We start from the raw sequence: 12838 nt of genomic DNA, 5'->3' as shown, positions 1-12838 counted from the left end.
GGGTCCAGTTTCCGACCCCCTCTCCGCCCATGCCCGTACTCAGTCGCCGAGATCCGTGCACCAGGGGCGGGCAGACCTTGCCTCTTGTGCGAAATCTCCGCGGCCCCAGCCCCCAGTTAAACCTGCGCAGACACCTGGCTCTGCCGGGCTTTCCTCAGGGGCTGGACCCACGGTGAGGCCTCTGCAAGCCCCCAACGCCCCTGGGGCAGGGTCCAGGGTGGAGGGGACCCGGGACGGAGGAACCAACACTCAGCCCTCGGTGAGGCCCTATGCCTCCCAGAAGGGTCTCCTCCGCAGCTCCTGGTGTGGTGTTGGGGTGGACACCTGGGACCCAGGAAGTCTTAGAACTTGGGGAGGGTGCTCGGCTCTTAGGCCTTGCCCCACCGTTGGCCCTTCTCCTGCAGGAAACCCTTGTGGATGGGCCCTCCTTCCCTCCCTCCCCCGTGGTCAGGCTGCTCAGAAGATTTGGGGGGGTCCTGTCTCCCTTCTCTGGGGTCTCTGAGCTCAAGAGCCCTGGAGCTTCCTGCCACGTCACTGGGCTCCTCTTCCCAGCTCCTGAGAGAAGGAAGCAAGGTTTCTGTCTGTGGCCACCATGGCAGTGACAGGAGTAGGGCTGGGAATGAGGCTAGGCCCCAAAGCTGGTGGAACTTACAGGGCCAGGAGTATTCTCTGGGCCCTCAACTTGTCCTGGAGAGGTCCCTTTTAATTTCCAACTTAAGCCGGTGTGCTGTGGGCTTTAAAGCTGAGCCTCTTCAGGAACAACCTACACCTACAGGGGGCTCTCTGCTGACCCCACCCTGGCACCCAGGGAGTGTGGTGGGAGGAGCCTTCCTTCCCCGGTTCCGAGGGGAAGACTCCCAGGAAGGTAGAGGTCAGCATGCTGGCTGTTTTTTGTGGTATGCCAGCTCTAGTGAGTTGCAGAGAAATTACTAGAGAAGACTGAGGAACAAGCAGGTGGGCTTGGCAGTTCTGAGCCACCCCCACCTCTCAAACTCCCACTACGAGGTCAGAGAGGCCTGATGTCTGGCTAGGGGCTCCTAGCCCCAAGAGCAGAGGGAAGTTACTGAGAAAAACAAGGGTTTGGAATGTGTGTCCCCCCTCCCCCGCCGGCCGCCTGCCAAGAAGGAATTATTTTGGATTATCCAGCCGTGTCCAGCCACTCAAGGGGGAGGCTACAGCTACCCGTGGGAGAGGGATCCACTTCCGGGCCGTGGGTTGAGAGCCTCAAGAGGGAGGGACTGGCAAGTCTGGGCAGCCCCACCACCTGCTGAGGAGGCTGCTCAGACCGGTCAGGGTGGGGAGGGAGGGAATGTGTCACCTTTGCGCTGGAGAAGGCCCCACAGTCGCTGGAGAAGGCCCCACAGTCGGCCCTAGCCAGCTCTGCTGAGCCTTGCGTGGGCTTAGGCCTCTCTGAGGGAGTCCATGGGGCAGGAGGTGCCCTGGACACATCCAGGGGCACCTCCCTCACCCCATAACCCACACACCAGGGCCTCTGAGAGCACCCTGCAGATCCAGGCTCAGGCATGCACCTGGGGCAGGTCACACATCCCCAGCAGGGCTGGGGTCAGGCTGGAAGGCACATCCCTGAGGGCTCCCTCCAGCTGAACCTCACATCCTCTCACTTTCCTGAGGGGCAGTCCAGCCCTTACCCGTGAGAATGTGTGCTCCTCAGGTCACCTCACAGGTGGGAGACTGAAGCCAGAGGTGGGTCCCTGTGAGGAGCCATCTGGGATGCTGCTGGGGCAGGAGGCTGACAGGCTCCCTAGGAGGCCATGTGCCCAGCAGCTACACTGGGGAGACGGCGGGCAGCCGAGGCCCAAGGCAGGAAGCCCAAAGGCTTGGCCTTGGCCCAGGCAAGTGAAGCAGAACAGACTGAATGGAAGGCACTGGGTGGGCTGGCATCCTGGGGAGGGGTCCATATGGCACACACCCCATGGCTACCAGGACTTCAGCCATTCTGGGAACATTACCATGTCTTGTCCTCTGCCTGGTACCACATATTGGGGGCTAGTGCCGATGGCTCTCAGGATACTGGACATGGACAAGTATCCTGACACAGGAGGAAAGCGCTTCCAGCACCCTCCCTTGCCATCATCCCTCCTCTACCATAGGCAGGACCACACAGGATGCTAGGCCCTTGGCCTGGAGGGCTGTCTTCCTAAGTAAGTAAGTGCTTACTTATGCCACTCCTCAGTCCCTCCTGCTGCAGCCTGCCTCCTGCCTTGCCACCGCAGGTGTGGGGAGTATTCTTCCCTGCTGAAGGTCTCCTGTGCCCAGAGTCTGCCTGGATGAGTGAGCTGATCAGAACTCAAAACCAGGCCTGGTCAGTGAGGGCTCTGGTCAACCTGTGAAGGGGCCCGGGTGCCCCTCCCCTCTGACCTCGACCTCCCTTCTTTGAAGTAGATGCAGGGTCTTGGAGTGGGTGCTTGGATGGGGTGGAGGTTCTCAGAGGGTAATAGCTGTTTATGTTAGGGGTGGGGCTGCCAGTTGGATAGGGCTGGGCCTCTGACTAATTATAGGCTGGGAAGGGCAGAGCAGTGCCTGTAATTGAGTGGCGGGGGGCACAGGTGGCTGGGGAGCATGGGAGCAGTGGCCCCTAGCTTTCTTCATCTTTCCAGGTCACATGTAGTTTCTCTGCCTTCTTCCCCTTTGGGATTTTACATCCTGTGACACAGGCTCCTACTTCCTGTGCCCTGGGGTGGGATGGGGCCCACAACCTCTCTGCCCCTGCCCCCAAACAACACTACACTGGCCTGGGTTCCCCCATTGACAGTTGGGGCCCCAGGCCAGTCCCCAGCTCAGAAGCCTGCCTGGCCCTTGGGCTTCTCTGGGTGACAACGTTTGGAGGGCTGGCCTAGGCCCTGCTGCCCTACCCCCAACACTGCCCACCCACTATGGGAGTTCTTTGACTTTGTTCCATGACAGGATTCAGGTCCAAGGTGGAGTCTGAGTGGCCAGGAATGGGATAGCAGGCTGCTCATGGATACCTACAGATCTGCTGTACCCAGTGAAGATGTGACTGAGGAGGACCCAGCCTGCTCCAGACCTGGAGCTGGGGGATCTGTCTCCTGTCCCTTTTCACTCTCTGCTCCTGCCTCTCTTGCCCAGCCCCCTCCGCACACACACACCCAGACCCTCCTGTGACTGGCAGCCTCCCTGGGGGCTCCCATGGGCTAGACCCATGAGGGGCTCACCCTGGTTTGAGATCAGGGCTCCTGGGGGGCAGGACTGGGCTTAGTGCCCACATCCTCTCCTCCTTGGCCTCTGAGGTCCCGGGGGTTCTGAAACCCTGGCAGTTCCCCATTCTAGTGCCAGCTGAGTCCTGGCTTGGGGCCTTGAGGAGAGGAAGGGAGGCTCTGTGGTGTAGCCTTAGGTGTAACCCAAGCTCTTCCATTGCATCTGGGCCCCAAGTGCCTGGCCCCTCTGGTACAGCTGGCCAGCAGTTCCCATGTGGGACCAGCTCGGATCTCTGTGACTGAGGCTGCCCCAGCTGGGCATCCTCCTCAGAAAGAAGAAGAAGGAGGGAAAAGCCTGGTCTGCCTTTCAGGGGCATCTGCTCCCTGGCTGGAATCAATCCAGCCTGCTGTCCCTGTGCAGGGTAGGGTCTCTCTTCCCAGGTGGCCTTCTGCTCTGCCTCTGGCCCCCGAGCCAGCATGCCACCTGTGTGGGGCTGCATCAGCCTGTCTGTCTCATTGGTGACTGAGTCCATGCCAGTTGTGGGGATATATCTCTGGGACAGGTGATTGCAAAGGCTTCTCAGCCCCAAACTGGGTGCTGAGGCTAAAGCAGCAGGTAAGGGGTGTGCTGTTCTGCACACACTGCTGGACCCTGCCTGGGACCTAAGCCAGTTGCCAATCTGAGGACAGTGCCAGCACACCAGCGTGAAGCTGTCTTGGAGGAACAGGGAGCTTGCATTGTGTTTCAGAGGATACAGCTTGATGGCCAGGCCTAGCCCTGGAAGGAGGTTCAAGAACCAATAGGAGGTGGGGGATCTGTCATCCTAGCTCCCCACCTGAGTGTTTTCAGAGCTGGGGCCTGCTGTGGAGGAGAGTGAGGGTCCAGGACAGGCCAACTGTGTGCTCTCTGCCTGGAAGATAGCAACTATCTGGGGCAAGGTCAGAAGAGGAACCCTGCCTGGGCCCACTCCTGCCCCATGACCTCACCCACTTGACACTGGGGCCATCTCTTCGGTCAAGCAAGTGGGAGAAGCTATTTTAAATTGATCTGGGCAAGTTGACAGGTAAAGGGCTAGGGGTATGAGGGGCTCCAGCATGACCCACCCCTCCCTGTAGCCTCAAAAATACTCCTTCAGATCGGCGTCCCTACCTCCACTTTGGCAATAGGCCTGATTTGGAGGATGACCCCAAATAACCTCAGGACCCAGAAGAGGATGTCTGGATGGGAGGCAGACCCAGGTGGCCCCTTGTCCAGCAGTGTCCCCCAGAGCACCACTCCTTGCCTCCCCTGGGTTTAGCATCTAGACCTGAGGCCCGGTGGCCCCTAGCCAGACCCTTGTGTGTCCAAGCCCCTCACTGAACTGAGCAAGGGGCTCCTTCCCGGGCACATTGCAGGGAGGCCAGGCACTCACTCTCCCAGAACCACAGCTCCCACTCTATGCTGGGCATTTCTCCCCTGGGAAATCCCAGTCCTGTTCTCACTGCTTCACCTCCAGGCTGGACTCCAGCTCCTGCCCAGTACTCCTAGTAGCACTGTGTGCCTTACCAGTCCCTGGCCCAGTCAGGACAGGAGACTCACCAGGCAGCCGGTTCCCTGGGCCTACATGACCTGCCCACCTTTGCCACACAGCCCCTCCCTGGATGCCAATTTCCACCTGCCCACTTCTGGGAGTCTCACAGCCCCGGGCTGACTGCTGGGACCTGGGGAGAGCCCAAGTACCGGGTGTGGGTGTCCCTCCAGCTTCTTGTACTGGGGACAAATCTAGGTACTGGGGCAAGACCTCTGTTGGTAGGGTCCATCAGAGTCACAGACATGTGCCTGCACATGTGTGGCCACATGTGAGTGGTGGCTGGCACCCAGGCTTGGCGAGGTGCCCCAAGTTAATTGTAGGGTTTTGCTGTGATGGGGGAGGCGGGGCTGGGGTGACCGCCAGGCGCTGCACAGACAGGCTGACAGGGAGATTACAGGCCTTGTGTTTCCTCCCTCACTGGGGCCCTCATCCATCCGCCCCCATACTTTCCCCGCCCCCTGCTCACCCTCACCCATGTCCCTGGAAGGGGGCTCTGGGCAGAGCTGGTTCTGGGCCAGCTGCAGCCTCCATGAGCTTATCCAGCCAGGACCTAGTCTCTGACCACCCACTGTTGGGGGGTGAGCCTGGGATAAGGGAGATGAGGTGGGGGCACGCAGGAAGGGCAGGAAGGCAAACAGCCAGCTCAGGGTTCTCTGGGTCCCAGAGGAGCCTTTCTGTGGCCAGACTGCTATCTAAACTCCTGTCCTGCTGAGCCGGCTTTCCTCTGGCCTGAGTGACAGGGCCCACTGTGTTCTCTCAACTGGCTGAGTTTGGAGTCCTCTAAAAGCATGACAAGTTGATGAAGAGTGATATGCCGTGGGGAGCGAAGTGTGAGGGTCTGCAGTGTGGTAGGGACAGAAAGGGGAGGCAAGGGGCCAGCAGTGTCCCAGTAGGACTGAGAGTGGAAGGTGTGGTAGCTGGCCCACACAAAGGGCAGTTGGTGGGAGGGAAGTGGTTCTGCAGGCCCGGTGTGTGTGGGCAAGGGCCACCTTTTGCTCCTAGAGCCTGGGAAGACCTGGCACTGCAGTTGTACCAGGTGGGCTGTGGCCTGGCTTTGGGGCAGGGAGGCTGAGGAGGGCCACACAGTTGTTTCAGGCAGTGGTGATGGAGGGCAGCATCATGGCTGGCAGCTTGACGACCACATCTAAGGCCACCCACAGTGTACAGAGGCTGCAGTTTGGCACGGAAGGAGGGAAGGAGGAACTGGGGCAGGCATCCTTGGGCTTTGCCAGGTGAACTGTGGGCACCAAGGACCAGAAGCTTGCTCAGAGACCTAAGCACTAGGTGACCTTAGGCCTCAGACAGGGACTGAGGTGGCCTGGCTGCATCTCGGGGAAGCAGGGAGCCTGGAAAGTGAACAAGCTGGAAGTCTGGTTGACCCACTCTGAAGGAAAGCCTTTGCAGGAGCCAGGGGTGACTTTTCACTCTGGACATGCAGCCCAGACTGGTGGAGGTAGGTGAACCCAAAGGCTGAAGCAGGAACTAGGAGCCTAGTCTGATGGGAAAGGTAGGCACACACTACCTGGGAGGGGACATTGCCCTCAGTCCTGCGGGAGGCTCTGTTCGCTGACGCTGACGCAAGACTCAGTCTAGGACGTCAGTCTGCCCCTAGAGCCCCACCCCTGCTTCTAGGTCAGGTTGCCTGGAAGCGCTTGGTCTTCGCCTGGGGAGGCTGGTCTCGCAGCCCCGACCCCCGGTTCCGAGTCCTGCAGGAGCTTCTGGGGGTGGTGGTGTGCTCGGTTGCCGACCGCCGAGTTGGGGAGCGAGTCCTGGGATCGGCCCGGGCAGGGGCGGAGCCACCAGCAGTGGGGGCGGAGCCGCCCACTTCGACCCCTTCCCTGCCCGGGCGGACTTGGGTAGGTACTGGTCGGTTCCGCGCTGCGCGGTGCCTGACACCAGGTAAGCGCCCCGAGGGGACGTTTACCAGTGCCCACTTCCCATCTCCATCGCTGTCCTATCTGTTGCTCGGTGGGGTCCCCGGGCCTGGGGAAGCTCGCGCCGAGAACAGGCGTCCACGTGTGTTCCCAGGTGTGGGGCGTTGGGCGTCACCGGAGGGCGCGGGCGGGAGATCACCCGGCTCTGGCGCACGGGATTCGGCGGGCGGCGCCAAGGGGCGCCCGGTGGAGCCGCCGCCGCGCATCTTCGCCCCCAGTGTGGTTCCCAGGTAACCGGGCTGCGTTCCTTGGGGAGTCTGGCGGCGCCGGCGGCGCCGGGGGAGCGGGCCACCTGGGGCTGTCTGGAAAGAACGAGGACGGGCCGGCGCCCGGGCTGGGTGCCCGTCGCGGTGTTAGCCGGGCAGCAGGCTTCAGGTGCTGTCCCCGCCTCCTGGGCTGCACTCTGACCCGGTCGCCAGGCAGATGTGGCCGGGCGCGCGGGCACAGGCCGCGTCCTCCGGGGTCGTCTGTGCGCTCCCTGAGCCGGTCCCAGGGCCGCGGCGCTGCGTCCGGGCTTGTCCTCCGAGGGGCTGCCGGGCTCCTCGCTGATCCCCGCCGCCGGCCCCTCCCTCGGACTTGTTTTGAAAACAGCGGAGGCTCGGATCTGCCGGCACCGCGGCCTGTTTTGTTCCTTCTGGTTTGTTTAGCGCTCCCGGCTAATTGCAGATTTGCATATTCCTCTCGGAAGCGGAGGCACGCCTCCTGGCCGCCAGCTGCTGGCGGGGACGGGAGGGAGGGTGGCGGGCCCCTGCCCTGCTTGTTAGAGCCCCCGCCAGGGTCCCCCAGCGCACCGCCCTGTTCCCGGCTCCATCGACCCCTAGACGACCACAGGGCTAGGGCCCTTCCTGGCATTGACGCAGAGTTGGAGAGCTGTACCTGTCTCTACCATGTCCTGGGCCTGAGCCGCGGGAGGAATCTCCCTTCGGCCTGGGCCTGGGCCTCCGTGTTGGTCTCTGTCCCTGCCTGGCTTCCCTTCTTGAACCCAAAGCTTGCTGGTTTGGCCAGGAGGGGGGCCTTCCTCCCTCTGTGCCTGACAACTTTGCACTGATTTTATTTTAGTGTTAAGAAATTGCTCAATCTGACAGGGGTACTGTAGTGTGTCTGTAATCCTAATTAATGGGGAGGCAGAGACAGAAGAATCACAATTCCAGAACAGCCTGGGCAACTCTGCAAGACCGTGTCTCAATAAAAAATAAGGTGTTGGGGGTGCAGCTCAGGGGTCCAGCACCCCTGGGTCCAGTCCCCAGTACCATGGGCAGGGGCGGGATCTCTCAATCTGAGTTTGTTTGAGGATGCTGACACAGGCTGGGGTTAGCTAGCTCAGTGGTGCAACTCTTGCCTAGCACCCGTGAGGCACTGGACTCAATCCTCAGCACCACATAAAAATAAATAAACAAAGGTATTGTGCCATCTACAAAGACGGTGACTTGGAAAGACCCCACTCTAGCCTTCTCTGTAGCCCTGTGGGTGGCGCTGGGACCTGAGCTACCTGAGCCAGCACTGCCCAGCAGAAGTGGGGAGGAGGACAGATCACCTCAGCCCTGGGGCCTGTCTGGAGCAGACTGCCCTTCCTCAGGTCCCTCTTGCTCTCCTTTCCCTGGGGTTAGGGGTGGGCAGAGCTAGCCTGTGCGAGGGACCTGGGGGACAAAGAGGAACCAGGAGGCACCCAGGGGGTAAGAGGTTCTTGCTAGCCCCACACGGCCAGGGGCTGCAGAGAGGCCGTGGCACTGTGGGAGCTGGAGTAGGAGTCCGAGGCTGTCCCCTCTGCTGTACACCCACATAGGGCCCTCAGCGAAGACCCTAGAGGATGAGCGACAGTCCTGCAGGGCCCATCTGGGAGAGCATCTCGGGGTTCTGAAGGATGGGTAGGAGTTTTGCAACCCTCTGAGGTGGGAGCCGCTGTTGTCCCCGGAAACCTGAGGGGAAACTGAAGCACAGAGCAGCTTTGTGAGTCCACACAGTTCGGCTAGAAAGTGGCAGGGCTGGGGTTGGAACCCAGTGTTTTGGCTGCAGAGTTGAGCCTTGAGGTAGGTCCCTGCATGCAGCAGCACTGAGGTGGGGCCGCGCCTCCATGGAGAGGAACTTGAGCTGGGTGTCTGAACTGGCCTGGCCTGGGAGCATCTAGGGAAGTGGTCATCTTCCCAGTGGTCATCTGGGAGCATCTAGGGAAGTGGGAGCCTCAAGCCTGAGTGGCTGTCTGGGGCCCCAGGGGGCTTAGTGACCTAGAGGGCCAAAGGGATCCTGGTCTCATTGCCTAGGGAGGATGGTTGGGAGGGGCCTGATTTTGGGAAGAGAAATCCATGCCAGCCTCCTTGAGGTCCTGGAAAGGCACTGTGGGGAGGAGCCACGCCTGCTTCAGGGGTCGGTGAGGTGGGCCCTGCCTGGTCCTGTGTTACTTGGGTCAGACCCTTCTGGGGTGTAGGCTCAAGATGAGGGTATTCCCAAGCTGTGGCTGTGGCTCAGTGGTAGAGTGCTTGCCTGGCAGGTGTGAGGCACTGAGTTCGATTCTCAACACTGCATATAAATAAATGAATAAAATAAAGGTTCTTCAACATCTAAAAAATACTTAAAAAAAAGAAAAAGGTGTAAGGGTATTCCCTTAGGAGAGGCCAGCCTCCCTTGACCTTATCCTCCCCCGTAGAGAACTGGAGGTTTGCCGTGAGGAGAAGCTTGGGGGGCTGGGGAGGCCCGGGGATCAACCCTGAGTGATTATTAGGTACACCGCTTTTTTTTTTTTTTAAGTTGTCAGTGGACCTTTATTTTGCTTATTTATATATGGTGCTGAGAATCGAACCCAGTGCCTCACACATGCCAGGCAAGAGCTCTACCATTGAGCCACAACCCAGCCCTACACCTCTTTTTATTTAGACAAGTAGTATTCAAATATGGTCTTACATTTTTTTGAAAACATAACAAAGTTACTTGCTGTCCTAGCCCCCTCCTCCCTGACTCTAAGGTTTACTAATGTTTTCAAATTGAATAAGGGCTTCTAGATCTTTCCAGCAATTAACACTGGTAGAGACAGGTGGGTGGAACTCTGTACCACTGTCTTCCCAGACAGTTCTGGGCTTTGCTGGGTCAGCACATGCTGTTTTCCAGGGTGTCACTGGTCTTCTGGTGGGACACCGTGGTTACGGTTTTTCTCTACAGAAGCCATACTGAGAGGTATCAGTGTGCTGTGCCTCCCCGTGGATGGTAGTGGACATATATCCAGACTGAGAGGAAACAATAGCTGGTATTGCTGAGAGCTACAGTTCAATAGTCTCAGGGACTTTTCATGAATGAATTCATTTAGCCCTTACAAACTCTTGGGGGTAGCTCACTGTTACTTCTCCATTTCACAGATGGGGAAATGAGGCACAGAGAAGTTAAGTAACTTGCCCAAGATCACACAGCTAGTAAGTAGAATTGTGGGTTCATGGATATGCATGTTTTTCAGAAAGTGGATGTTGTAATCGAATTAATAACACATACATAGTTTAAAAAGGCAGATAGTTGACCTGGGCGCAGTGGTGCACACCTGTAATCCCAGGGACTCTGGAGGCCGAGGCAGGAGGATTGCAAGTTCAAAGCCAGCCTCAGCAGCTTAGTGAGACCCCTGTCTCTAAATAAAATACAAAAAACGGACTAGGGATGTGGATCAATGGTTAAGTGCCCCTGGGTTCAATCCCTGGTACCAAAAAAAATTATCGGGTTGGAGATACAGCTCAGTTAGTACAGTGCATGCCTTGCAGGCACAAGGCCTTGGGTTCAATCCCCAGCACCACACACACAAAAAAGGGCAGATAGTACCAACAGGCTTACAGTGAAGATACAGTGCCCCTGCCCGTGAGCAGAGCAGAGTGCACATGCCAACCCATGTTCTGGAAAGACCAAATGAATATGCTTGCCCCAGGGCTGGGCTAGAGCTGGGAGGTGTCTGAGGGTGGGGTGGTGCCAGGAAGAGGTCCTGTTTCTTCCTCTCCCGCAATGTGGAGCAGAGAAGATGGGTGGGGGCCAGCTAGCCTCCAGAGTGTGACTTGTTTCTCCTTTGCCCCCTCGAGGGTCTCCATGCCTGCCTGGAGTGGAGACTGATCTGGACCGCTGGAGCCTCGGTGAGTGGGTGGCTGGAGAGCCGGAAGCCAGCTCTTCTGGTGTCCTGGTGCTGTCTGCAGGTCGTGTCCATGCCCATCCCTCTAGCCCGTCCCACAGCCTGGCCTGGACGGACAGATGGCCAGACTGAGAGACAGGAGCTCAGAGGGCAGGGGTGCAGGCTCATGGTGACCCTAGGAGGGAGTGAGTCCCTTGAGGTCCCCAGGTCTTGCTCATGTTTTGCTCAGGGGGACTGGGCACTGGGTTCTAGGAGCTTGGGGCTAGATGCTTGGGCTTGGGGGTGAGGAGTACCCATCCAGAGCTTTCCCAGCCTGCAGCAGCCTGGAATTTAAGTGGTTTCTTGGAAATGCACCTCTGAACTTAATCCGGGAAGGCTGGTGCCCCTAGGGAAATTCCCACTAGCCCCATAAATGGGGGTCCCAGACTGAGTTCAAAACAGGAAGCGCCTGCTGCTGGCCACTCATTCCAGGAACCAGCAGCAGGAAGCGCAGCCGCTGTGCCTGGCGCCGCCTGTGGACCCAGAGCTCTACAGTGGTCAGGTGGGCGCCCTTTGCTCTTGGGCCTGCCAGGCAGGTCACCCGAGGCCTTGTTTGTCCAGGAAGGAGAGGGAGCTGTGGTGTGTGCTCTTGGTCCCTCCTACTGCCCTAGAAGGCCTGAGGTAGGAGCTGTGCTCCTCCCACTGCCTAAGGGTGCTGGGGCACCTGGCCTCCAGACAGTAGGACAGGCTGCCACAGGGTATCTGGGCCAGGGCTGCTGTGTCAGGACCTAGTGAGCTTCCTTGGGCTGTGCCAGCCCAGGTTGGTGTTAACCAGAAGGCAACAGCCACCTCTCCTGCCCTGGGCCCTCGTGGGCCAGACTTCCCCAAGTGCGTCAGCAGGTCAGGGAGGGACTCCTCCACCAGGGCACAAATGCTGGCAAGCGGGGCCAGGGCAGGAGCTCTTCTGACCCTTCTGGGCCCCCACTTGGTCAGCTCCAGGTTGAGGCCCTCACTTTGTGCTGGCAGGGTCCACACTAGATCCCTGCGGGGTGGCTGGCTGTGCCCCGGCCCTGCCCCACACCCCATCCTGGCTGGGAACATTCCATTCATTCCAGGCTGGCTGTGGCCTGGCCCAGCCAGGGAGCAGGGGCAGACAGCACTGGAGTGTGCAGCCTTTGGGGTTGAGGAGTACTGCCCGAAGTTCCCTAGGCCTTTCCTGACACAGGGAGGTACTGGCTGCCCGCAGAGGCCTGGAGTTGTGAAAGTCCCCACTCCTGCTTTTCCCTCCTCTCCCTGGACAGGCAGCCAGGCCAGAGAGGCCCATAGATTTCTCACCCCTGACCACTCCTGTCTTGGTGAGGCCCCAGTCCTTCTGCTCCTTCCACAGCTGCTGTGGACCACCTTCACCTGTCCCCTGGCACGGTCAGCTTCCCTACCACCTCCAAGTGGCCTGGGACACCCACCACTTAGATGCCCTCCAGGGACTCTTAAGTGACCTGCTGGTGATCCCCCCACCTCCCCCCGCACCCCGCTGCAGGCCTCTGGGCTTATATGGAAGTTTGGGGACCCCAGGTGCAGGGTCAGAGTTCTGTGCAGAGACAGGAGTTGCCTGGCCAGGAGACATCTTCTGGGAGCAGGGAGGCTGGCCAAGGTCAGCTCTCTCCCCCACCACCCCCATTATCCTGGGGTGGGGAGTTACATTTCTCAGGAGGTTTGAGAAAGCTTATGGCCAATTGGAACAGAGGGATGCAGAACGGAAATAGAGAACGGTGTCTGCTTGGTTAGGGGTCCTCCTGGAGATCTGAGCAAGGGCTTGATGGAAGAGATGAGGCTGCATGAGAAAAAGCCACCCATTCTGGTCAGCTCAGCTGCACTCAAGGCCCATGCGCCCAAAAGGTCTTCGTTGACCATGCACAGAGCAGGCACCTTCCTGCCCTCCTGGAGGAGATGGACATCAGCTAGGGTGACAAAAGGGGGGTGCAGTGGTTGGAGGCAGACCGGTAACCTTCCTAGGCAACTCCAGGAAGGCAGGCTGCTGGGGAGAGCTCTGGAGGCAGCTGGGGAAGTGGGCCAGGCTGGGTCAGATCT

General features: G+C 59.3%; 1 protein-coding gene across 1 annotated transcript in view; it reads left to right on the top strand.

Moving 5' to 3' along the window:
* PLXNB2 (plexin B2) overlaps nucleotides 1-12838 on the top strand; it is a 28060-nt gene that overhangs the window by 392 nt on the left and 14830 nt on the right. The window contains 1 exon segment of the mRNA XM_079142684.1: nucleotides 10725-10775. Within this exon segment, the coding sequence (XP_078998810.1) occupies nucleotides 10725-10775 (51 nt within the window).

Source organism: Sciurus vulgaris, assembly GCF_902686455.1.
Source record: "Sciurus vulgaris genome assembly, chromosome: 5".
NCBI classification, from domain to species: Eukaryota; Metazoa; Chordata; class Mammalia; order Rodentia; family Sciuridae; genus Sciurus; species Sciurus vulgaris.
The sequence above is the reverse complement of the archived record's forward strand: the minus strand, read 5'-3'. Positions and strand labels throughout refer to the sequence as shown.